The 25,620-nt window shown below is 43.7% G+C and overlaps 2 protein-coding genes across 5 annotated transcripts; both read right to left on the reverse strand.

The window, feature by feature from the left end:
• Positions 1–120: 120 nt before the first annotated feature.
• Positions 121–21,469, reverse strand: UBOX5 (U-box domain containing 5). Of its 3 annotated transcripts, XM_088133203.1 has the most exons (6): positions 21,348–21,381; positions 20,876–20,978; positions 6,954–7,054; positions 4,432–5,617; positions 2,018–2,176; positions 121–1,161 (listed from the first exon to the last, which is right to left on the reverse strand). In XM_088133203.1, the coding sequence occupies exons 3-6, from the start codon at positions 7,005–7,007 to the stop codon at positions 953–955; spliced, it is 1,608 nt and encodes a 535-aa protein (XP_087989329.1). In that variant the 5' UTR covers positions 7,008–7,054; positions 20,876–20,978; positions 21,348–21,381; the 3' UTR covers positions 121–952. The 3 variants fall into 3 exon arrangements, with proteins under 3 accessions (XP_087989329.1, XP_025025259.1, XP_007432827.1); XM_025169491.2 differs by lacking the exon at positions 20,876–20,978 and having other exon boundaries at positions 2,018–2,173; positions 21,348–21,469; XM_007432765.4 differs by lacking the exon at positions 20,876–20,978 and having other exon boundaries at positions 21,348–21,469.
• On the reverse strand, positions 10,980–21,455 carry FASTKD5 (FASTK mitochondrial RNA regulator 5). 2 transcript variants are annotated; one of them, XM_007432762.4, is made up of 2 exons: positions 20,876–20,977; positions 10,980–14,762 (listed from the first exon to the last, which is right to left on the reverse strand). In XM_007432762.4, exon 2 carries the CDS (start codon positions 14,725–14,727, stop codon positions 12,286–12,288), a length of 2,442 nt encoding a protein of 813 aa, XP_007432824.2. In that variant the 5' UTR covers positions 14,728–14,762; positions 20,876–20,977; the 3' UTR covers positions 10,980–12,285. The 2 variants fall into 2 exon arrangements, with proteins under 2 accessions (XP_007432824.2, XP_007432825.2); XM_007432763.4 differs by lacking the exon at positions 20,876–20,977 and adding an exon at positions 21,348–21,455 and having other exon boundaries at positions 10,981–14,762.
• Positions 21,470–25,620: the final 4,151 nt, after the last annotated feature.

Here is a 25,620-nt window from a genome sequence, read left to right on the forward strand (position 1 = left end):
TGTCAACTGTGAATCCACTCTGGAGAGTTTCACCAGGAACCCCTTAGTGAAACGCTGTGTTTCTTAATGTTGCACCAGCTTACACAAGCAACAGGAATACAACTGGTGGTGAAAGTCATCTGTGATTTCTGACCATAATTTTATTAAGGCTTAAACTGTTATCTGCCAGATGGCTTGACCACCCCTCAGCCCTAGCTGCACAATAGAAACCAAGAGTTACAACAAATAGGTGTGTATAAAACACACTTTTTTTTTCTTTTAACAAACTGCACAATTAATTAAATCTGCCACCAAAACTGTTCAAACTGCTCCTGTCTCTGTTTTCTTGAAGCCTTCAGAACAGCTACCTATCCTCTTGTTTCTTCAGGTTAGGATCTTACCAAATTCTTTTTTTTTTTTGCCTGGTGTGGGTATAACTGCATCCTTGTAAGACTCAAAGGAGGTCTATTTTTTTTTATTTTTTTTTGCACACCTAGCAAAACCAAAACGGGACCCTGCAGATAAAGGAGGGCCATTATATGTTCCTCAGTTATGTTCTCTCTCCACTTTAACCAAAAAAGCTCTCACTGAACAGAGCATATGAAACGTGAATTCCTAATTCCTTCCTTTCACAAACAGGAAGCCACTGATGCACGGGCAGTTTGAAAAGTGGCAAAATAACAGAACTAAGTTATACAGATGCAACTTTTGTACATAAATGAACTTTTTGGAAAAAAAATAGAGAAGCATATGGCTTTATTATCCTTTGATCACTTTAGCTCTAAAATGCTACAGTCCATCTATCCTATAGAACCTCACCAAGTTCCTTCTTGCACAGCATGTGTAGGATTGTATCCTCGTGTGACTTGGCAGTGGCGGTGGGGGAACAGTCGTGCCTCCTGCTCTTGGCTGCCCCGGTTAAGCCTGCCTTGGCTTAAACTCCCAATTCCAGAGAGCACACCGCATACCCCTCTCAAAAATGGACCCTCGAAATGTCATGGGTGGCAACCAACCTTTTGCAATTCATACACAATATGGACAGAGACTTCTGCTTGTCAGCCAAGCAAGAGCGACACACTAAATGCCTGCAAGGGAGCTGATACACAGCCTCCGTTTTGAAGTACAAAGAAAAGGCCCGGGAACAGGAAGAACATCCTTGTGTGCTGATGCTCCTGTTGTGCTCTGTAGAAAAACAAAAAAAAAATGCACACACAAATGAAAACGTGGTTGTGGAGGCACCACCACCTAAGCTAAAAGAATATACAGATGCATCTAATCAGATCCTTGATTAGACCTTCAGCGAGGAAAGGTACGGTGACTCTTCCAGTGCTTCCTACATTGCAGAACCCTTGCAATGTTATTTACAACCACCTTCCTTAATCTGATGCCTCTTTTGAAATGCAATCCCCAGAAACCCACCCCCCATGCTGCAAGGCCTAAAGGACTTGTATTCCCATACTGGAGGCCAGGCAGTTTGGAAGGGTTTATTGATGACCTCTGTTGCCCCGGCAGGATGCAGGGATGTCACCATCAAAGAAGGCTTCAAATAATCTTTCAGGATCAGAGTTCTGAGAATGAACTCAACTGGAGTTGGGTGGACAGTTTGGCAGAAACAACAGGCCATCTGACCAGACCTGTAGAAGCATCTGGCTGGCCACTGCTACTCCTCAGCTAAATCCAGCAGGCTGTGAGAGAAGCTTTGCTCACCGACGCACCACCCAGTATGTGGAGCTGCAAAGCCAGTGCGCAGAGAGGAGGAATAGCGTCTATCCCCTTTTGGATGGCCTGTTCTTCGGATCTATCCCACAAACAGTACTGACATGATTCAAACCAGCAACCACTGACTGGGTTTAGGCTACGCTAAACTAAAATAGGGTGGCTACTCTGTGATTCGGTATGTTGGGGGAACCAGACCATCCCGTCAACCCTTCTTTCACAGGGAAAGACTCAAATCCCCAAGGAGCCTGGTGGGCAGGGAATGTCTCCAAAAGGAAGGAGGGGGAGGAGGATGGGCTGGCCAACCTTCTCCTTGCTTTACCATGAGCACCACTTGCAGCACAGAAGTCACTGGAGCTGCTGCCACTGTGCGCTTGCTGTGCGCCTTTGGCCACACTCGTCGTGAACGGCATTGTGCTAAGCGCAGAGTTCAAGGCGCTGTCCAAGCTTTCCGAAAGCCTCTGTTCGTGAGTAACCACTTCTGTGAAGAGAGGGATAAAGATCTAGGAAGAGTCGGTGTATAAGAGTCAAATACCACCCCCACCACGCGGCGAACCAACCTACCCAATTTTATGAGGATATTGGAATAGCAGACTTTTAAGAAAGGATCTAACACCCACCCAATGAATACCACTTTTGGACTTTGCATTTCTGTTTAGCACTGATGGCCACATGAATAGAAAGGCAGCCTTGCTCCATCCAAACGAGGCCCTTAGTATCTAACATTCTGCTTCCAACAACGAGTAGCCAGGCTCCCCTACAAAGCAAACGATTGCAACTTTACAATAACATGGTTGCGAATGCACATCTACCTATCCGCTGTTTATCAGTGCTGTGCCCTGGGGCAGTCGTAAGCCATAGCGTGCAGGAAGAAGCGGGGAGGAGCTTAGCAGGAAGATGCATCTTCAGCTAACTCCTCAGGTGGGAAATTTGGGAAGGACCCAATTTGTCTGTTGCCCGGAAAAGTGATAAAAAAGACAGTTTTGTATGCTCATATGATTCATTTCACTTTAGCACTTTAGCACTGTATTCATCCAGATAGTGCTGGTACCCGAAGTTCATATAAAGTTCATAAAAGTTCATACGATGCCCCGCTGGGAAGATATATGGGACAGACAGGTACACAACAACTACTTTCATAGGGGGATTGAATTTCTGCAAGGCACCTGGAGATAAAGCACCACACAGTGGAAAAATAAGATCTTGCACCTTTCTCCCTCCTCTCTGCAGCTTTGGCACCAGCATTCTCCCTCACGATCCTAACAGGACGCTTTGAAGCACTTCGTTTGCTTTAAGAACAACGGAGTTCATGCTCTTCTCAAAGGTTGGGGCAAAAAGGAGATGGAAATAGGCTTAACAATAACTCCCGCAGGGAAAAGCACTACAGGGAGGTGCACAACGCCACAGCACACGAGTAATTCCATTGCAAGACTCCCTGCAACTCAAAACCACCAAGAGCTGTAACTTGGAATGGATGGAGGATTGGCAAGTCCTTACTTATAACGAGCTTCATGGCTGTGGCTGTGTTTGGGGTCTTTACATTTCTGGGTTTGTATTTTAAAAAACTAAAAGGAAATCTGAACAAAAAAGAACATCTTGGTCTCTCTAAAGCTGAGGTGGCAAAGAATAAGGAAGGAGGGTATGCATGAGTTGATGCATGGCAGCTGAAAGAGATGGGGTGTAGTGACCGAAACCGTGGGTGGAATAAACACCCTGATTCTTTGAGGGCCCAGCAATTGCCACATCAGCTGCTTTTTTACTCAGCCACCATAAGATTGAGAGTTACTTTCTCTAACTAGCATCTCTCTAGAGCAGTGTTTCTCAACCTTGGCAGCCTGAAGGTGTGTGGACTTCAACTCCCAGAATTCCCCAGCCAGCATTCCCCAGCCAGGAATTCTAGGAGTTGAAGTCCACACATTTTCAAGCTGCCAAGGTTGAGAAACACTGCTCTAGAGAGTTTGAGATTGAAGCTCCCAGAATTCTCAGTAAGCAAGGCTATGCTGACTGAGGGATTATGGGAACTGCAGTCCTAATATATGTAGAGGGAACCAAGTTTGGTCCAAAGACTGTCTTCAAGTTCTCAGAATGCCAATATCAGACTGAATGTCCAAATTCCATGATGCTTGATGCAGACATACAGAATGATTGTTCTGCATGTCTAAGGATTCATGACTGGCTAAAACCAATACTGTTGGTGAACCGAATGTATGTTAACCAACACAGAACAAAATGATAAGAACAAAGAAGGAAAGAATTCAGCCCAAAGAAATAAAGATTTCGTCAAATTATATCCAAAGCTTCTTGAAGGGCCCCTGGCAGAGGTATATGTAGTCACCAAAATGCTAGCTTTGCACCTCACTTAGTGTGAGATGGGTGGCTATATAAATATAATAAATAAATAAATAAATAAATATGCTTAACTATCTGAGTTACAAACCTAATAGTCGCACTTGTACACCATGTTAAGCTTGCTTAATTTTAATCTTAATTATCTTTTTTCCAGTAATTGTAAACTAATTGGTTAGTTTACAATTTGGTGTATTTTCTGAACCCAGAAAGCAGGTTAATTCAGGGTCCTAATAAAATGGGTTGTGTAAATCTGCTCACCCATGCCTGAGTAACCATGATTTGTAGAAGGTTTGTAAAACCTCTGAAAACATCAGCCAAAGCTATTCAGGTGGTGACCCCATGGGAGGGGTCCTGCTGCAAGTTAAGAGACCAAAAGGGTTACGGTACCTGTTGAGCAATCCATTTGGGAAGAATTCAAATCACATTCCATTTTCATCCTCTTAGCGTGGGATCCCAAGGTGGACGCAACTGCAAAATCTGCTGTAGAAAAATGGCAAGACTCCGGGTTGCCATCCCGGTTCTGATCCACAAGATCTATTTTCCGTTTGAGAGAAGACATGGCCAGGGAAGAAGTGACGACTGTCCCCGAGGCCTGGCTTCTCCCAAGCAGATTCGTGCCAGGGATGTTATGTTGGAGGAGGAAATGGTCTATTCTTGCCTTGAGGGACGGGTGGGGAAGGGGCTGAGAATGCTGGCTGAAAGCCACCCCCGTGAAAGGATCACTAGGCACTCGGCCCCAGGTAGCTTCGCTCCGGTTGCACTTCTCCAGGGTGCCTTGGTCAATCACTTTCCCGGAGGGCAGCAGCATGGGGAGAGTCATTATTTCCAGGGTAATGGGGTCCAAGAACTCCTCAGGGATGTCCTGAAGAACCTCCATCAGCTTCTGTTCCTGGCTGTCTGAGTTACCAAAGGGCACAATATCACTCTCCATTGGCAGAGGAAGGGTAGGGAGCTGTCCTCCCAAGCCTTCCACCAAGGATTCGGTGGCGATCTGGAGCACATCATCAACCACTTCGTGAGAGCAGGACTTGGCAGGCTGGCCCCAGACCTCTACTTTCTTAATGCAAGGGAGGCCACTCCCTGCTACGTGAGTGATACAGATTTTCAGGTGTGAGACGCTGCTTAAGGAGGTTGGGCCTTTATTCCATAAGTCCAAAGATGCAGAGCCGGAAAAGGAGAAGAGAGTGTCTATTTGATGATGGAAGGGAGGCCTTGACCTGAAGCCACGATGGCTGAAGGTCACTTTGCTTTGATTCTTTAGTACAGCTTTGCCCACCAGCGTGAACGTCTCTTTGTCTAATGCAGGCTGACTTGACAGAGCGGAGAAGGGAGGCTCAGGGTTGTTCCCACAGGCTTTACTGGATGAGGTAGACGTATAAATATCCAGGCCAGTGATGTTGTGACAGCTACCTGAAGAAGTATCTATATTAATCCGACAAATTTCCACATTGAAGGGGAAAGAAATTGTCACATGGACTGGGGGCTTGATGAAATATTCACAGCGGAACCCACGATGTCTCTTAACAAGGTCTTCTGAGATCAGGTTTTCTACTTCATACCCATCCGCAGAAATCTACAATTAATAATAATTGTAAATGATTGAGAATGTATGCAACTACCTTTGTCATTGTAACAAACAGAGGAAGTAGAGTTCTGTAACCAAAAAAAAAAAATCAGGAGCGTGACTCAGCCCCTGTTAAAATACTTAAACTCTGATGGGTTTCAAAAGAAGAGTTACAATGCATGTTCAAAACTCTCTAATAGGAACAGCTGGGAATTAAGTAGTTCCCTTCGGTTTGACTTAGCCTCTACTTTCTCCGGATGAAAGTAAGTGTGCATTTTAAACTGAGCAAAAGTTTCCCTTAGAAGAGTGATGCAGGCACTATGACAGAGGCTGAACAGGGCTAGAGAAACCGTCTACTGTCCATACGTAGCACTATTTTCCAACAACTGGGAACCACAAACTTGGAAAGTTCAAGGATGGCCAATAGCCACTGAGAAACCTTCCCTCTTTCAGTCCTTTAATCCTGTTTCAAATGTTTATTTTGTGGGAATTAGCTCCATGCTGCTTATGGGCTTAAATGGAGGGAAAGCCACTAGAAATAGCAAGGCCATTTACTGTAGAGCTGAGGTAGCCGTTGCCAAATGGGCACTCTCTGGATATGTAGACTTCAACACCCAGCATTTCTTGGCCAACACAGAAATGGCCATTCTTGAGGATTCTGGGAGTTGAAGTCCCTGCATCTGGTGGGCCCTCCTGTTAGGAAGAAAATTGCTAGTTCCTAAATGTCTGAATAATTGCTGATCGTGTAGGGAGGTTTGGGTTCTCCCTTCAATACTAACACTTTGGTCTGTTATGCTAGTCACGTAGTTTTTTTGAGGCACTTGCACGCCAGTGCTGTTTAACTCTGCCATCGATGAAAATACCTGCAGAACAACCGGAGGATGTCTGGGAAAAAATGCCAAATTAAATGTATAGATCAAAAGCAGACATGCCAGTGTCAAAATTAGCCAGCTAGCAAAACTGGTTTTCCTCGCTACATCTTTGCAATCAAGGCTACCAAATCCATCCCTGTTCGTTTTGGGGGCCAATTTGAGCCATCCAAACAATTTGTTCGAGAAGTTGCCCCGGATGCTGCTCTGCAGGTGCCATTATTTGCATTTCTCAGAAAGGATATGCATAAGCAGCAGGGAGCCCCTGTACCTAAGCACAGCTGACTTAGTCCTACAATGAGCTGCTGAGTCACCGGGTCCCTTGATCCCTGTGATGGTTAACTTAACTCCGCTGATACAGATTTCCTGCTCCAAGCCAGGTCCTCTGTCTATTGTATTGTATTGTATTGTATTGTATTGTATTGTATTGTATTGTATTGTATTGTACTGTACTTTTTCTGCCCCAGACAAAATACCTTGTTGCAGTGAATTCGTGGCTTGAACTGAGGAAGGCAGACATTGATCACCATATTTATGGCTGTGGATGGAAATCAGCTTCCCAAACTTTAATCTGGCTCTAAAATAAAAACACACAATTGTTTTTAAGCCATAGCAGACTGGTAATGTAGGATAATAAAAATGCAAGACCTGTGCTGGGTCACACTGAAGTCCTGGCTAGTCCAGCACTCTCTGCACTACAACCAAACGCAAGTCCGTGAGATGCCCCAAAGGCGGCTGAGCGCATGAGTTCTTCCCCTCCAGCTGCCTTCCATTCCTACTTCCCAATGACTCCCACTAAGAGACCTGCTCCCTTCTATACAATTACAGTGACTTGTTGACATGAATTCTTTCTAATCATGGAAGTGGACAGGCACCGCTCCTTCTTGCAGAAACAAATTCCAGGGTTTAACTGGGTGCTGTGCGAAGAATGAGAGCTTTCCCAGATGATCCTAAGAGCATTCTTCCAATCCATACCATGCCTAACTGTATGCTCTCCTTCCAAGTCTTTCATTATGTATAAACTTTTATTTATTAAGGTCCCCCCGCAAAGATTCTAACTATTCTTGATGGGGAATTACTCTGTCTCTTGATTGTTTTGATCCACATCTTTTCTGGAATCCTTCAAGTTTTACAAACCACTCTGTAATAATCTTCTTATAGTTACTAGCCTGCAGTATTTTAGTCTTATGCCTTAATTCTAATTAATGCCATTTTACTGTTTATTTTGAAAAGTCTTGTTTTTGGTTATTACTGCAAATCATCAAGGTAGGCAAGATATAATAGACACTGTAATTCATTACATCTGCAAGACAGCTGATACTTTTTTAAAAAGATTTTTTATCCCCTTATTATTTTTATAAATAATTCAAGGTGGCAAACATACCTAATACTCCTTCCTCTTCCTCTTTTCCCCACAACCACCTTGTGAGGTGAGTTGGGGTGAGGGAGAGGGACTGGCCCAAAGCCACCCAGCCAACTTTCATGCCTAAGGCGGGACTAGAATTCACCATCTCCTGGTTTCTAGTCTGGTGCCTTTAATCACTAGACCAAACTGCCTTGATTTGACTTGGAATAAACAGAAGGAACCTTTTTTGCAAGACATGTTGAGGTTCAACATTAGCCTCTCGGTTGTGTTTGGAGGACTCATCAAGCCCACCCTAACACAGAGGAATCCATAAATTTTGTATATGGTGTTGACACTGGTAATAAGCAGAAATTTCAAGGGAAAAAACCTTCAAAAACTAATGTGATTGACTATCTGACAGTATCTTTTGAACTGTGGGCTGTTTGCATTGACTGATTATACCGTGGACATTTTATTACAAATTACTGATTGCAACCCACCAAGAGTAGAACTGAATGAATGAATGAATGAGTTCAGTAGCCTGAGAATAATGACCAAAATACATGGAAAATATGTGGAAAATCTTCCTCAGATTAACATGTATGAGAATGGACTTGCCCCAAAACATCCCTTGCTTTCCTAAACAAACTAGATTCAGCTAAAGAAAGCCACCTGGTGCAAAAGTAGGAGAGTTGTGAATTCACAACCAAGGTTGACAAGCTGCAAGTAAGAGAAGTTATTAGTTTTCCACATTCTCCACTGTGGCCAGCATTACAGAAGGGATGACAGAACAGTATTCCTGATTCTTATGGCAGGATTTCTATCCAAGGTCTTGGAAAGCTATTGGCTACCTCCAACCTGAGACCTTCCAGAACTTCTGGTCAATCAGCAGCCATACAAGGCTTGGAATTTGGAATGATGCTCTTGTAACATGCTGGCTAGGGAATTCTGGGAGTTGAAGTCCATATATCTTGAAGTTACCAAGGCTGAGAAACACTGGCCCAGAAGGTGGAAAAGTATAAGGCCATTTTATCTTGCCATTTCTATTAATCTCATTCGTAATATCATCTATAATCCATTCATTTCAGTCTGGATTGATAAATCAATCAGATAAAATCTGCCAGGTGAATTTTCGGATATGGCGACAAACTAGAATGCTGAAAAGGCCTTTGATACGGTTCACACTGAATTTATGAAGTGCATTCTTTAGGAGATACAGGTTTCCACCAACTTATGTTCACCAAATTTCACTTTGATATCTTTCCCACCGGCTCGAGTTCTTACAAGTGAATTTGTCTCTCAACCTATTAAGTTATAATGTGGCATATGTCAAGGATACCCCTTGTTTCTTTTAATCTTCAATTTGGTTCTCAAACCACTGGCTTCTTCTATTAGATAGCCTCAAGCTATTAAGGGTGTGGTGACACCTGGCAATGAATACAAATTGTTTTGATATGGCTATTCTGGAAGAGTATGCAGTGTCATTACCAAAACTTACTGAAGTTGTACAGAAATATAGTTTATACTCTGGTTATACTATTAACTGGAAAAAGTCGCAATTTGCTGTTGTATTTGTAGACCACTGTAAAAGATTACAATTTACAGAGTACAGACTCTGTAAAATACTTAATATCATTCTCAAAATAGAGTATTTTGAATTAAGCATGCCTAAATGCATAAACGCAGCTTAGGTAGATATAACTCAAGGGTTAAAACTTCAATTAGATCTCTGATGTAAGATCGTTATTAAAAGGAATATTACGTCAAGATTAACGCATATTTTAATAAGGATACCCTGTTAGGCATTTCACGCAGGTAGTAGTGACAAAAACTTTATGGAAAGCTAAAATTCCTCAAATAACCATGGTCAAACTGAGGTTGCCTCATGACAATGATGGCTTTAATTTACCAGATTTTCAATGCATCATTGGCCTTTTATTTCAGCATCTTTATTCTGTTGGAATGAGATCTCCTATGAATATTCTCTCTACCTGGAGGGTGTGTAATACCTCTGAAATCTTGGCATGTTTTGGGGTCCAAGTATATCAAACAGAGATTTTTATTTCCACACTTGAAAGCTGCCAGGCACATTTGGTTATAGAAAGGGTAAGCGGTTACACTTTGATCCCGAATCGTGAGAAACTGATGTTCTGGAATAACCCAATTTTGAAAATAGGAGGAAAGATGTTTTATTGGAATGCTTGGGCCAAACAAGGGAACAATACTTTGAATCAGTCAATTTCTAATGGTTGTTTTAAAGAGTTTGAAGGATTGCCATTTGAATATGACTTACTCCTTGGCAATATATACAACTGAAACATGTACTGTACTAACTTTATGGTATCTCCCGGATGCTTTAGCAGTCTCTGAGGCATCTGCAACTTAAGGATCCTTAAAAGATGCAGAGCTTGAATAGAAACCAACATTCCAATGTCATAAGTAAGTAAAATGAAAGCATTAATTATACATCTGAATTGTGGAATGAATAATTGGAGTGTCAAATTTTGCAGAATCAATGGGTCCAGCTATTAGGAAATGCAAAATATACTTATGATTTTAAAATGAAATGAATTCATCAGAAAATATTATTTTGTATTTATTGGATGCCTCAAAGAATATTTTAAAAGACTTGGACATTAGACTTTTGTGGTGGTGGTTGTTCTGGCTTTGAAAGAAATTTGAAGGTTCTTTAACTCATATAATTTGGTCTTGCTCAACTATAGTCTCACTTTAGTTTCAGATTATTACATGTCAATTCAATTTTGGAAGTTGTAAGCTAGGGACCTGAATGTGATGGTGAATTATAATCCTAAAATGCAGAATTTGTCATCTCATGAAAAGCTTTGGCTCAGTTGAGCCTAGGGCATGGCAAAAAAGATAATTTTACGTAAGTGGAAAGAAACTTCTCCTGATTTTAATGAATGGATTCAGGATATGGATCATCTATTTTTGAAAAGTCTCTGTGTTCTAAAAATGAAAAGATAAAATATGTTTCTATATGGTTTTACATTTAACGATAAGCATAAGGACTGGAATAATTTTATGTAAATACTCATCGATCCTATATGATTTTTTTAAAAAGTAGCCTTTCCCCCTTTTTGGTTATGTTTATTTTATTTTAACCACTATAATATATTTAGGGTTTTTTCCCCTTCACTCTATAACCACCCTTTATCTTTTTTCCTGTGGATCCTGTATTTTTTTGTATTTCACTATTAAAAATAAAATAAATTCATTATTCCAGGTCACATGACCCTATTATCCAAAACAAGTTCCTTATGCTTCCATGTACTGTTCCTGCTATTCTATGCAAATGTCATCCTCACCTACCTCTTTAACTCTGATGTAATTATTAGCAACAATTTCAACCAAGCCATCTGCTTCTGTTCTGTTTCTGAACACTTTTGTGTTCTGCCATAAGCCTTTATTGATCGACACTATACAGCAGAATAAGTACAATAAATAAAAAATAAACAAGAGCAATAAAAGTATATTTTAAATGTTGCAATATATTCTAGCCATTTATTGGAACATCCAGATTTTCCTTTTGCGTGCCAATAATTCTTAGCAAAAAATTAAAGTGAAATGTGTGAGAAAATATCACACACCTATTCCCCATTAGCCAAACTGCATTTCTTACACCAGGTTGTTCTTGCCTACTGGAGTCATATACGCACACAAATATATACTAAAGTAGTTGAACTCACTTTCTGGTAACTTCAAAGACATCTCCATGTAGGTTTTTTGTCAGCAATACAGAAATGGTTTCCCAGTGACTTCCTCTGAGATGTTTTCTGACTTACCCCAAGGATTTTCTGGTGGTTGCCCATACAAATAATAACAAGGCCTGACCCTATTTAGCTTCCAAGACCAGACAGAGTGGGACAGATGGTGCCATCCACTCAGAGTAATACATGCACATATGCAACTCTCTCTCTCATACACATATATACACAAGCGCAAGGCATTTTACAACTTTTCTTACATATCTCCAAATACAAGCACATTTAATTCCCATTTCACAGATCATCAGCCAGCACTGTGAGATATGTTCACTCAAATTATGGGTAAACTGACTGCTGGACTCTGTGTATATTATGAATATTCACAAAGTTTTGGTTCCTTGGTCTTTCAAGTTATGACAGCTGCTCCTCTGGGGGCAAAGTTGTGAAGCAAAAGTAAAATAAAACTGTATTAGAAGTAGTATTTTATTTCCTTAAGAATCACCATGAAATCTTTTTGCCCCCTTCCCCCCAAAAGAAACATGCTGAAAGCAGGTATTGCCCCTTCTAAGAGTACTGATTATGACCCTGCAAAGAGAGAACAGAAATCAAACAGCTCAGAAACACCAGGTATTATCCAGCAGAAGGGCATCCAGCTAGGTCATCTCAAGCAACAGGGCTAAAACTCAAGTCATTAGCACAAGATGTCGGGTTCTATTTAATGTTCTATTTGATGTTTTGCTACCTTTCATACACTTTCTGGCATAAATAGGTCAGTTGTTCCACATGGCTACATCTGAGTAATGGAAACCATTCCCAGAAAGGCAGTTCTACTGGTATATATCCAATTTGACGGAGTTGTCTCCTTTTCATAGAGTGGAGCCCCAGCAGCTCTCTTGAGTGATACCTGTATTGGTTTCTGTTGGTTACCTGAAGAGCTAATTTCACACATCTCTGCTGCTCCTGGTCTATCATGGAGGGTAAACCTTCAGCTTTTGCATTGACCGAAGTGTTCAAACTGGGGCCAGCAAGCAAAATCCGGTCAGAAAATTCCAAATTATTCCAAATAGGTAGTTCACGAGATCCTGCCCTTTTCTGAATATGCACGTCTTTCTTGCTTTTGCCATCGCTTGGGATGGGCTGGCTGACCGATTTCCCTTTCAAAAGCTGATTAATTATGTTATCTGTGAGGAACGTGCCATTCTTTTTCAGTTCTGAGCGTCCTGCCGTTGCACCTTTTGAATTAAATGGCAACGGCTTTTGGTTGGAATCTAAACGAATTTCTAAATCAACAGATCTGGTATGAGGCAAGATGGCATGGAGCTTGACATACTGGGAGCCACCCAGCATGTCCTCTAGGAGAGACCAAGCTACAGCAAATTCCTGCTTCAGGGAATAGTTCTGCATTTTTTCTGCCATCTCCTGCTTATTTTGCGTTGAAAGACGACTGCCAGTATAGCTCGGACACTCAATTTCCACTGTACCATCGAGGGTGAAAAAATCCTTCCAGAGGTCATATTTAGATATGCTGCTTAATTTGATAAACTCAGGACTCAAAGCATAATCAAGCAAGTCATATGGGAACTGCTTTACAAAGGCCAAACCAATTAAGGAGGTGATCAAATGCTCAGGGAATTTATTATATTCAAACAATCTCGACTCCAACTGCTCCCTCAGGCTGGCATAGAATTCTTCTGCATTGGGAGGCTCATAGTTCATGTTTCCAAAAGACCACAATAATTTGGCAATGTCTTTGGTTCGGCAAGAAGCGGCCTTGGGAGGAACAGCAGCAGCCACAGCATTCATGATGTTTTCATTGCAATAATGCAAGGAGGAGCAAGCAAATGCGATGTGCATGACCCCTTGAATGCTGATAGTTGATATCCGGGGAGGAATAACATGCCCAAGCTGCTTTAAAAAGTCTACATGATCAATGTGAACCCCACGAAACATTTTGAGGACATTCACTATGGCAAAACTGCTCATGTCTCCCAGGCAGTCACAAATTTTATCTCCAATTTTTCGCATGATGGGTTCAGAGATAGGACTTTGTGTCTTGAAGAACCCTAAGCAAATGATGCCCACTTCCTCTAGATTGAGGGAATCCAAATGCTTTGCCACCGAAGCCTCTAGCTTCTTCATTAAGTCTTCATGGGCCTTGCGGCCTTCACCAACAATGTAGACTAGCTGAACCAACTGGGTCAAAGACAGATCATTCCAGTTCATGTTAATATAATTCAACATAACATCTAAATACTGAGGGACCTTGCAATTCAAGCAACGCCACAGATCAGCTACTAGCAATTGTTGATCCAAGCTCAGGTGCCCGACCCGTCGGCAACACTCGGTTTCAACAACCTTCAACATTTGATGGATGGGCGGAATGGCTAAGGAGACAAAGGCTTTTAAAAGCACAATCAGCTCAGAATTCTCAAACAGATGGATGCTGTTAACTACATTCTGACACAGCACAGCAAATTTGGCACTAGATTTTATGGTTTGGTGTTTTTCTGCTGGCAAGTGGCTCAACCTGAAGAAAGAGTTTGCAACGGCCTCTGGTTTCATGCGTTCTTTCAATACAGAGACTTTCTGTAGGATAAGATGACATTCCTCTACAGAAAGGGGCTGAAGGCACTCATCTTGGATGTAACACAGAGATTTGTATTCAGGCCTTTGCTTCTGGAATTGTCTAGCCGCTTCCTTACTACCATAAGTCTCTAAATAGACGTCCTCCCTGTCATTCTTTATGGGGGACAGTAACAGTGGTTCCCTCAGGGAAGCTTGAGTGCAGAAAGCCTTGCTGTTTTCCAAATCCAGAAGCATGCTCTTTATTCTTGGAAGCATTGGGGGACAGGGAACACTGTGTGTATTCTGGGTGCATTTAATACTAGTTCTGGAGCAAACATATTCAAGTGATCCTTCTGTCAAACCTTTGGGGGCATCCTTGTGAAGCAGACACTTAGTTTCCAGGGAAGCGGAGGGATAATAACATAACCGGTAACCTGGAGGCTTCCAAAGTTTGGGTGCAACAGCAGGTTTAAAATCTCTGCCTCCTCTTTTGGTGCGGTGGCCTTCTTCTCCTTTTGGGAAGATCTCTGTTGTCTCTGCCTTGGTTGCAGTGGAAAATGCAGTTGTCCTGCAAGATCGCCCTGAAAATCTTCGGCATATTATCCCCGTAGACATGGTCACAATTATCAGGCCAGAATTGGTCCCAGGTACTGAAAAAAGGGCAGATGAAGAATAAGTGGCTTCCATTTCTTTTGAAACCAATGCTTTATCAAGATATATTCTGAAAGGCTACATTTACCCAGAACTTCAAAGAATCACAGCACACTGTACACTCAAAGAAAACCAACTCAGTAGCTAGAAACAACTCTACATGTCCTCTCACTCTTACATAAATGAAGACTGGATCTAAGGCACCCAGGCATTAAGTGCTCAATTATTTCAGGCCTAGAAACATATATTATGACATAGACACATAATAATGCAGTTTGTATGGTTACTTCTTAAGTAATTCCTCCCCCGCCCCACTTTGATTGCTCATTTCTTATCTGTCTCAAATACCACCCTTTTATTTACAAAAATACATAAGCATGCACCCCATTTATTGAGAATTCCAGTGTCTTCCCTCCTCTCTCACACAAGTATGCAAAACACATGTGGATATTCATCTTTAAGCACGCATCTCTTTTCCAACCATCCATCTCTTCGGTCTCTCCTGTCTCCACCAAAAAGCCTCCTCTCACGCCACCCCACCAAGATTTCTCTTTCAGTCAGTTCTGCCCTTCCCTTGACATCCATGATGGAGGCTCCTGATTTTGCTGCAACCAGCTCCACCCAACTCTCAGACTAAAGCATGACATGACAGTTAAGGTGCTACTTCCCTACAATACGAAAACTGAATAATGCATGCCCCTTACTTGATCAAAAGTGGAAAAATTCTATTTTCTACACTCTCAAATGTCAGGAAGCACAGGCACTTCCATCTTGGTCCCTGGAAATGCTTCTATCACTTCTCCAGAACTCACATGTGGAGGGGGTGCTGGGAGAGAAGAAACAGAATACCTCTTCTATTTCCCAGCTCCTTCAGCTGTTGATGAATTCTAAATGCCACCCAAAAACCGCCTTGGGAGGCCAGATGAGATGAAGAGGGATGCAAGCAGGCAAACGGGAGCTCAGAAGCCAAATCAAAGGGTGCAGCATATAAATATATTGACCCCACCCTGAACATCCTTTCAGAAGCCCCTTAAAACATGGCTGTGTCAGCAGGCCTGAGGATCTCAAGGAAATGGTGATTTGATGAGATGGTTCCATTGTTTTTAACATCAATTTTCTCCACCGTCTTGTTATTAATAATATTGTTGATGTCTTTTAATTGTTTTAATATTTTTATTTTATAATTTTTTCTATTGTAAGCTGGCTAGAGTTGCTTAATTCTGAGATGGGGGGCTATATAAATGGAAAGAAAGAAAGAAAGAAAGAAAGAAAGAAAGAAAGAAAGAAAGAAAGAAAGAAAGAAAGAAAGAAAGAAAGAAAGACAGACAGACAGACAGACGGGCGGGCAGGCGGGCTAGCTTCAATACTGCAGGGTCCACACATGGGGTTAGTTTCTCACTTTATCTCCTGCAACAGCATTATTATTATTATTATTATTATTATTATTATTATTATTATTATTATACCATCACAGTCATGAAGTACAGCAGGGAGGGAGGGAAGAACATTTGGACAGAACTGGGAGAGAATGAAGTCTGGGTCGCCAATCCTGGTAATAAATGGGAGATGGTTTGGTATAGTGGTTAAAGTGCTGGGCTAGAAACCAAAAGATTCTGAGTTCTAGTCCTGCCTTAGGCATGAAAGCCAGATGGGTGACTTTGGGGCAGCCCCTCTCTCAGCCCAACCCACCTCACAGGGTTGTTGTTGTGGGAAAAATAGGAGTTGGGAGAGATTCTGAATGGCTCTCACTAGCGTGCTCACAAAATGAATGCTTGCCATGGTTATAGTGTAACGCAACATAATATAAGGAATTTCTTAACAGATGATTTGGGTTTAAAAAGACTTCGAACGGCTCTTCAGGAACAAGATTTTTTTTTCAGGTCTCCAATGTCACACACATAATTACTTGTTTATTTAGAAGAATTAGAATTCCAAAAAGTAAACAGGAAGCAAAAGATTCTATCAGGCTTGGCAATGTTAAAAATAGCAGGACATAAGAAGCAGGGAAAGTCAAGAGAAAGCACCAGGAGGACAAATGGTATGTGCCCTAAGTTCTTACTGATGTTGGGTCACAAAACCATTTTGTAGAAATTATACACTCAAACTCAGCTATTTGTTAAAAAAGGGATTCCAATTACAACCACTTTTTGCTTTGTTTCCTGCCCAGCATGAGAATTGCACAATCTGAACAGATTAAGAGACGTTCACCAAAGACCTACCATTCACTTTCCAAACCCAGTAAGTTTTAATTCTTCTCACGCTAACCTGTGTCTCTGAAAGGAGTAATACCCCATGCACTGCTACTTCTCATCACTATTCCATCCAGTTCAACTTTTGTCTGTTAAATTTTTGCTATAAAAATTCCTGTAATTTTTAACCCCACGGCCCTGAGAACTGCACATTTCCTCAAGCTGGATAACAGAGCTGTATTTCATTAATGCTATATAAAATGAATTCATATCAAGTTCTCATTAATCCTCAGCTATGGAAACTCACTGGGCAACTTTGGGCCCATCCCACTCTCTCAACCCAACCTTGAGGGTTTGTTGTGTAGTAAATACAAAGGCGGAACACTCTGTCACTCCTTGAGGTCTTGAATAACAGGTGAAATATAAACCTAACACTGTAAATAAATGTTTGCTCTTTCTATTAATTTTTTTCCCCACAACCATCCTGACAGTCACAGATTAAGCTTAGAAATTAGTCAGAGACATAATACATGGAGATGGACACACAACTGACATCTCCGCACACACCATGCTCAACAATGGGGAATGCCCAATCAGGTGGTTTACTCTAAGCCACCATGAATTTCAGGATTTATCAGCAATTTGGACCCATGTCTCTCTGGCACTAAGTCTAACACACTACTCAGACCATAGTCTTTCTCTATATATCCCTTGTTGTTTAGAAGCCCTTTTATTACTGTGCACTTAGGAAAAGCCCTCCCTATTTGGGGAAAACAGCCTGTAACTCTCTTTGGGGTGAGATCCTCTATACACATAGCTAGGAAACTGAAAAAGAGGGGGGCTTTAAAAGCCCTAAATGGATTCCATGGATGTGCTGATGAGATGCCCAGATCTTTAGCTTCTCTGGTGCCATAAGTATAGGTGCTCTCACTGGACCTATCCTAATCAAAGACTTTAGTACAGATCATCCCCTTTATGGGCTCAAGACGGCACACGTTTAATTCTGACAGCTACTTTGTGGACTTAGGTTAGATTAAGTTGATGAGTGATCCAGAGAATGTCATGGCTGAGCAAGGACGATTAATCAGGCATCTGTCTAGTGACAATGCCAAGGCAGATGAGAACCAACATGGCGGAGGGGTGAAGTTGATTGACCAGGATCAAGGAGACCCAGGTTCAAATCCATCCTCTTGGGTGAGTTTGTGCCAGACCTCCTCCATCAGCCCAGCATATCCCACAAAGTTGCTGTTCCGGAAAATAAACCAGAGTTCCCCATATAAGTCACCTGAGAAAGGCAGGATGTAGATCTAACAAATGAACAAGTGTACAAAGTAGTACATTTTGTTGCATGACAGCCTCAAAACTCCCCTCAAAGTAGTCCAAACTGGCCCTACAGGTTTCTCCTCAATTATTTGTTACGCTGTTAGCGTATCAGCACCACCACTCAAGCATTCATCAAAGTAGTCAGGAGTATCCCTGTCATCAATGAAGAAGAAAGTTGCTCTGTGGAAGAAAACCAGTCTGATCTTTTCTTCATGAATACGGGTTTTGCTTGAAAGTCAGAACGAGAATACTCCTTTGTCTGGATAAGGAAAAGGAGAAAAGACTCTGGCACTGTTCGTAAGAAAATAATCTAGGATGGGGCTTCTTCAACTAAATGCTGCTGCATTGCCGAAATCACCTTGACTGCAAGGGATGAGTGTTAAAGAAGAACCTATGAAATCTTTTCCCAAGATCCAAAACAGTTTCATTGCCAATACTAAGGCAGAAATCCCCTCCCTCGTCTTATTTGTGATCAACCTACTTTTTCAGAAGTTTAGGATTTAACCAATCCATGAAGCTGTTTTAGATCAACTCACTTCATTTGTCGGTCAATCACAGTGGTCTGACTGGCAGAGGGGCTTGCTGTGGTCTTTCCTGTCTTGCAACCAGAGAACTTCTACGTGGATTTTTCTATGAAGTATATATACTGTACATGCACAATTCCTCTCCTGGAATTACTTGCTATCTACTCTCACCCAGCCTTGCCATCTGTTTTATGCATCCTTCATTTGAAATGCTAATTGCAACAGACAGCTGCAACTTCCAACACACTCTAAGAATGCAACTTCCATTTGCAGCTGGGGTGGGGAGTTGAAATCCAAGACATCTGGAGGGCACCTGGTTGAAGAATGGCCATTTAGAGCAGTGTTTCTCAACCATTGCAACTTTAAGACGTGCGGACTTCATCTCCCAGAACCTCCCATGAAGCATGGATGGACTTCATCTCCCAGAATTCCCCAGCCAGCATATTGAAATCTATCCGTGTCAAGAGGTGAAGTCTGCACATCTTAAAGTAGCCACGGTTGAGAAACACTGTCCTTAAAATAATTGTAGGACTGTCACAAGTGAATTTGGAAACACTTGGTGAGGTAATACAATTGCCCTCCAGCCCAGGAAAGTGAATAATGGGACATAAGAGGCTGGCTTATATCAGGACTGATAAATGGTCCATTTAACTTAGAGCTGTCTATTAGGCTTTCAGAAAGGAGACAAGGTTCCCATATTTTGAGAGTGGTGAGACCCACAAATAAACCTTTGGCCTTCCATATGCAGAATGCATATTCTAATACTGAGTTGTATGGTTCTTTCATCTCCCGCCCATCCCAAAGAAGCATAATATAAAGGTAGGACTTGTTTACAGCTGGTATAAGATTTTCAAATAGACATTTGTTTTTATTTTTCAAACAGCAAATGAGACTACTGGCTACTGCAGTTTGTAACAAAATTGATGCAAAGGATAGGGATTCTGTTATCCTTCCCCTTCCGTCTGCTTTTACCCCTGTAATCAATCCCTTGCCAGTCTTTTGTAGAAAAATAAACCCACAGAAGAGGCAAGGCGATTCATGAAATTGCACACAGTGTACAGTGGTGCCTTCAGTTTGGATTAAAGGGGGGGGGGAAACTACAATTTGTTACTGCCATCTAGTGCTGAGTAAGAAGAACTGCTAGTAAAATGATACCAGCACTTCTCTGAAAAACAGAGCATGAACTGGGTGCTACAACAAGGAGTAAGAACACTGGAAGTAAAAAAGGTACTAAACATCCAAGGGTCACCTCACAGGGTCTCCTATCCAGGCAGCTGCAATGCCCAACTAGCTTAGCTTCAGCAACAGAACTGTTTCAAAGCCTTCCAACCCAGCCTCCTCACGAGCTCTGACAGAAGGGATCTGGACTGCCTTGTTGCAGCCCCCGTCAACCCCATACTGTAAACATCTTGCGCGTTTCAAAAAAAGGTTTGAAAGCTCACCAAGACTGCATTGTTGGCAAGCACAGGCAGGCCGCGCTGCCCAAGATGGGAGGGGCTGCATCAACCCGCATATGCCGTATGTGGGAAACAAGACCTGTTTGTTTTTTTCCACTGAGTCACACTGCAGAATTTAACAGAAGAAAAAGGAATTATCTCCTGGATAATTCCTAGGATATTCGCTTGTTTTCAATTAACAACTGATACATACCTAAACATTAACATCTCTTTTTATCTGGGAAAAGAGATTTCCGACCTAGATCCAATACGAGTCCTTAACTGGCAACCAGCACGAGAAAGCTGCACTGCATAATATCCTAGGCTCCCGACACAAAGATCTCATACTGTATTTGTACACATACGGAGGTATGCATGCACACTACGGGCCTTTCCACACCCAAAAGGGTCCCTGAGGCCTGGGAAACTGCTGTCAATCCGAGGGGCGATCTCGATCTTCTTCATGAAAGGAGGACCTGGAGCAATCAGCAGCCTTATGTCGCTAGGAAGCAACATCTAGCAGGAGCTGGAGTTCAGGAGCATCTAGGGCGGCCACCTGTGGCTGCCTAGGTGGGCGCAGGCAGGCTCAGGTAAGAGATGCATGCTGTATGCGCAGGGTTCATAGGGTCTTGGCACTTACCCAGGCTGGACACAAATGCCCTCCTCCTCCTCCTCCTAAAACAGGCTCCACCCAGCGCTATTTATCATCAAGCCCCAGCAGTCTCGGATGACGGCAGGTGCACCTGAGGAGAGGGACGGGGAGAGACAGAGACCCCGATGGCATTCAGGGGAAGCCGGAGGCGGCGGCGGCGGCGGAACCCCGCTCGAACCTGCCCGCAGATTGCGTCATTCTCGGGGATGACGTCGCGGTGACGCACAGCAGCCTCCCCCAACGCGGCGCCCTCCAGACCACCAACATTCTCGGCCCGGGGCGGGGCCAAAGGAGGACGGGCTGTGACGTAAGACGCGGAGGGCGGGGCTCACGCGCCACCCCTCCCCCGCGAATGCGTCAACCTTTCGCCCTCTGTGAGGGACGTGGGGAGAGCCAGTCTTCATCCCTTCACCCCTCGGCTGAGAGCGGAGGCCACCCTGTTTTCCCTTCCCACACTCACCGCGGGCTACCCTCCTGCCGCCCGTTCCCTTCTGCCACGGCCACCCGCTCGCGGGGCTGTCAGCGCAGCTCCTCTTTCTCTCCGCAGGGGCACTTCCGGTCACGTGGCGTCGCGCACTTCCGGCGGGAGCCTAAGGGCCGAAGGTAACCTTGCCGGAAGAGAGTCTCGCGCAGGCGCCGTTGAAAAGGTGGCTTTGGCGGAAGGGAAGCGGCGGCGGCTCGTCCCTGCTGCGTGCGCATGCCCGGGGAAGAGGAGAAGGCGACGCCATTGCGCAGGCGCCAGAGGGCGCTCGGAGGCGTGGGTGGCCGGGAGGTTTCGGCTTCCCGAACCTGCTCGTTAATGTTCCTTGTTAGGGAGTCCGGCTTTGCAGGGCGAAATAAGGGTTGTTTGCGTGGGGTGCGGTTTGCCAGGTGCCCCGTCCCTTGGATGGGCGCCTGCCGGTAAGCCTCGTTCCTGGCGCCGTGGCGAAGCCTGCTTTGCCAACGCTTGCTCGGCACCGTCCTCACGTGCACGCGGGCGCGCTTCGGCTGCGAGCGACGCCTCTGCCGTCGGGCGGCCGCGTCTGAACGGCCCTGCGCTCGCCTTGCGGCTGCCGGCATCGTGCCCTTCTGGCACGCGCGCGTGTGCACGCCCGCCCGCACACACGCGGGCATCGCCGCTGCTCTGCTGGCGCCGGGGCGGCCCAGGAGGCACCGGGGGGCGCCGCGGACGGCCGGGCGAAGCTGGGGCCCCCGGGCGGGCCGAGGAGGGCCCACCAGCTCTCCAACTGCCTTGGCCCGAAAAGGACAAAAACTACCAAAGGAGGACAAAAGCTACCAAAAAAAAAAGATACAGACTACCAAAAAAGGGACAAAAACTACTGCGAAAAAAGGAACTCTGGCTCACAAGTATACGAATCTGTCTTTCCAGCCCCGAAAGACTGGTTCTCCGATGGAAATTCTTTCCCCACGAATCTTTATGTTCAGGAACATTGGCTGGCAGTGATGTAGAACTGACAACAACGCACTTCCCCAATTTCATGGAAATGCAGGGCGGACCGTGCGGTCCTCGGACTGCGGCGATCCTGGATTGAAGCCGATGGAAGGCCTGAAGGACCATGACGGACTGCCCGGAGAAAAGCCGTGTGGTCACTCGGAGTCGACAGCAACGCGATGGCACCGAATCTGTTGTAAAAAACCATATTCTGTGTACCCCTCTGAGAGTCTTGATTCTGGAGATACATAAACGTGTTAAATAAGTGTGTTTAACTGGGCTGGGGGGAGCCAGGGTGTTGTGGGAATGCCAGAAAGGGATCTGCTGTCCCAGTCGGCATCCAGCAGGACTCAGTTGAGTCCAGAACAGATCTGGAGAGTTCAGCCGTTTCCTAATCCTGCCGCTGGAATTGTGAATCCGGTGGGCTGCCTCATTTTGCCTATCGGGTGTTCCCAGAAATAGAGCTGGAGAGGAAGCCGCCTGAAAAAGCAACCCTCCCTCCTTGTTACAGAACTCACTGTCAAGGCCTAATAGTCCAGAACACGTCTATAAATAGAGGATTTGCTCTGGAGGCCAAGCTGTGCCTGCTTCTGGGGCTTGTGATGTCGTGCAACCTTCCCGGTACTCTTGTGCAAGGGCTCAAGTACGATACTAGGCACTTCCAGAAAAAAGCGTATGTGTGTGTCTTGGGGAGGAAGGAGGGTTGACAGTAGGGACTGTGTTCCCTAAACTGAGATTTGACCCAATTAGTGCGATGGTATACGATCAGAAACACTAGTTAGGATGTTTGACTGGGTAAGGGGCAGACTGGGTTAAGGGTTCTAGAAGAACAGAACTTTCAAATAAGCTTCAGCTTCTGGCCCAGCTGGTATCTGTACTTGGAATGGAAGGGGTGTGGCAATTTGTCTATATTTTAGGCTGTACAGGTAGTCCTTGCTTAACAACCACTCATTCAGTGACCAAAGTTATGACGGCGCTGAAGGAGACTTATGACCAGTCCTCGTTGCAGCCATCACAGCATCCCCACGGTCACATGATTGTGATTTGGGCGCTTGGCGACCAGCTCACAATTATGACGGTGCAGCATCCTGCAGTCACATGATTACCATTTGCGACCTTCCCTGCTGGCTTCCAACAAACAAAGTCGAGGGGAAAGGCGGAAGGAGGTTGCAAATGGCCATCTACGTGACATCGTGCTTAATGACTCTGCAGGTTCACCTAATGATGGCAACCAGAACAGCCATTGTAAGTTGGTGTGGTCATGTGACATCGACCTTTACAACTGCGTTGCTTACTGATGGAGTTCCTGGTCCCAATTACAGTTGTTAAGTGAGGACTACCTGTAATATCTTGGGTAAACCCTGAATTCGATGCAGCACCTTATCCCAGTACTGATGGTAAGTGTGTCCTGGGGATTCTCACAGGAATTCCTAGTTGAATGAAAAGATGTCTTCATCTTATTGCACGTGATTGTTCTGCAGATACTTACGAGGTATACAAAGATCCTCCTTGTTGCTTTCGGCAACAAATTTCTAATGAAACCAGGAAACAGCAGTACCGTTTTTAAAGCTTAAAAGGTTGGACTGGGTTCAAGTCCATTCTCAAACTTGGAGGCTCAGGTGGTCTTGTCAGACTGATTATTTCTTTCTGCCTGATCCTTCTCAGGTTGTTTGGTGGATCAAAGTAGAGACGCTCCCACCTACATTCCACCGAGCTTTCAGATAAATGGCCAACTAGAAATGCAATAAATCAGATACTCTGAACTGGGAAATTCTGGCAAGGCAGTAGCTACGCAGTAATTTTCAGCACGGGCAAGGGTTGAACCAGCTTAGAACAGTGTTTTTCAAGCTTGGCAAGTTTAAGATGGCTGGATTCAACTCCCAGAATTCCCCAGCCAAGCATGCTGGCTGGGGAATTCTGGGAGTTGAAGTCCACCCATCTTAAACTTGCCAAGCTCGAAAAACACTGGCTTAGAGTATAATCATAGACTTGTTAATTCAGAAGATAGTCACATATTGGGTCTAATCTCTTCTATGCATGGTTAAGTTTATAGCCATAGAAGTACAAAAGCTGCAACCTAGCCTGAAGCCCTCTTGAATTCAGTGGCATTTTTGTTTGAATAAATCTGACAGGTTTCTGGTGCCATACTGTAGATCTATGTTTGCTTGAGAGTAAATCTAAGACACTTCTAAGGGGGTCACATAACAGTCAAGTAAATGCGCTTTCCATGTTTTAAGGCTAAGTTTATCATAACTTGGCCTTAGCTCCCCACCCTGTGCCTAAAAGCAAGGTTGCAAATGTTCTGCTGTTTCTTTGACACATATGCGCTCTAATGATCATTGATTTCCTTTCTTCACAGTTGGAAGTCCTGAAGGACCAGGTTGGGGACAGATCGTCATGGAGAAAACCTATCTGTGTGGTTGCTAAGAGTCAACACTGACTTGATGGCACATAATCAATCCATCAATTGATGTTTTTGAAAATAAATCATTGTATGCTTTTTGATAAAACCTTTTATACTGTTTACTGCAACATAAAGTTCAGGGCCCACAAATATTTACACCATGGGTAGACTAGCTTGTCTTCAAAGGTACAGTTTTTTTTTTTTTTTTTAATACAGAATAAAATGAAATTCTGCCTTCCATGGTTGTCATTAAACTCTCAACCTTTGTAAAAAGGTTGGGGAATTCTGGGAGTTGAAGTCCACCCATCTTCAAGTGCCCAAGGTTGAAAAACACTGGTTTAGACATTGAGAGATCTCCCTCCACTGCTTTTTTCCTTAACTCCCACATGCTTTTCTCCTTTGGGGATTTTCTATTCACTTGAGCATTGTGATCTTTCCTTGCAGTTACAGAGATTTTTGTGGGGTTCTTTTACAATTGGCATGGATTCTCGCCTTTTGGGGCATTTCAGCATCACCCACAAGTTAAAATCCTAAATTATTGGTCATTAGACCAACCGTTATCCCCCCAGTGCATATATAATGATGTGTCCCACAGCCGACACAGACTTCTAACTGAATGTTTCTGCCTTTAGTATTTACCTGATGAGGAGAGCAATTCACCAGGTAAAACCCGTTAGAAATATAGGGGAAGGTTTTTCCTGTTGAACTTCCTGGTATGTGACCTCCATTTGGAAATCAAAGCACATCTTTAAAATTGTTCTTCAATGGACTTTTAAAAAGTTTTCTATTCTTATCACCTGAGAGGATAATAAAGACAGACCAAGCTAATAAATAACTCATTGAAATCAATTTTTAGTGTTCTCCAGAGCAAATATTCCACATGGCCAGTCCAGTTTT

Source organism: Python bivittatus, unplaced genomic scaffold (genome assembly GCF_059951505.1).
Source record: "Python bivittatus isolate LINGU-HERP-01145 unplaced genomic scaffold, Pbiv_v1 ctg000070_np1212, whole genome shotgun sequence".
Lineage (NCBI taxonomy): Eukaryota > Metazoa > Chordata > Lepidosauria > Squamata > Pythonidae > Python > Python bivittatus.

Excerpts from the sequence above, each read along its gene's own strand:
- UBOX5 (XM_007432765.4), bottom strand. The coding sequence starts at position 7,007 with ATGGTGATCAATGTCTGCCTTCCTCAGTTCAAGCCACGAATTCACTGC. Across the intron at positions 2,177-4,431 it reads CCAAATGGATTGCTCAACAG|AAGTGGTTACTCACGAACAG; the intron begins GTACCGTAACCC and ends CTCTCTTCACAG. Across the intron at positions 1,162-2,017 it reads TGCTGCAAGTGGTGCTCATG|AGCACAACAGGAGCATCAGC; the intron begins GTAAAGCAAGGA and ends GTTTTTCTACAG.
- FASTKD5 (XM_007432762.4), bottom strand. The coding sequence starts at position 14,727 with ATGTCTACGGGGATAATATGCCGAAGATTTTCAGGGCGATCTTGCAGG.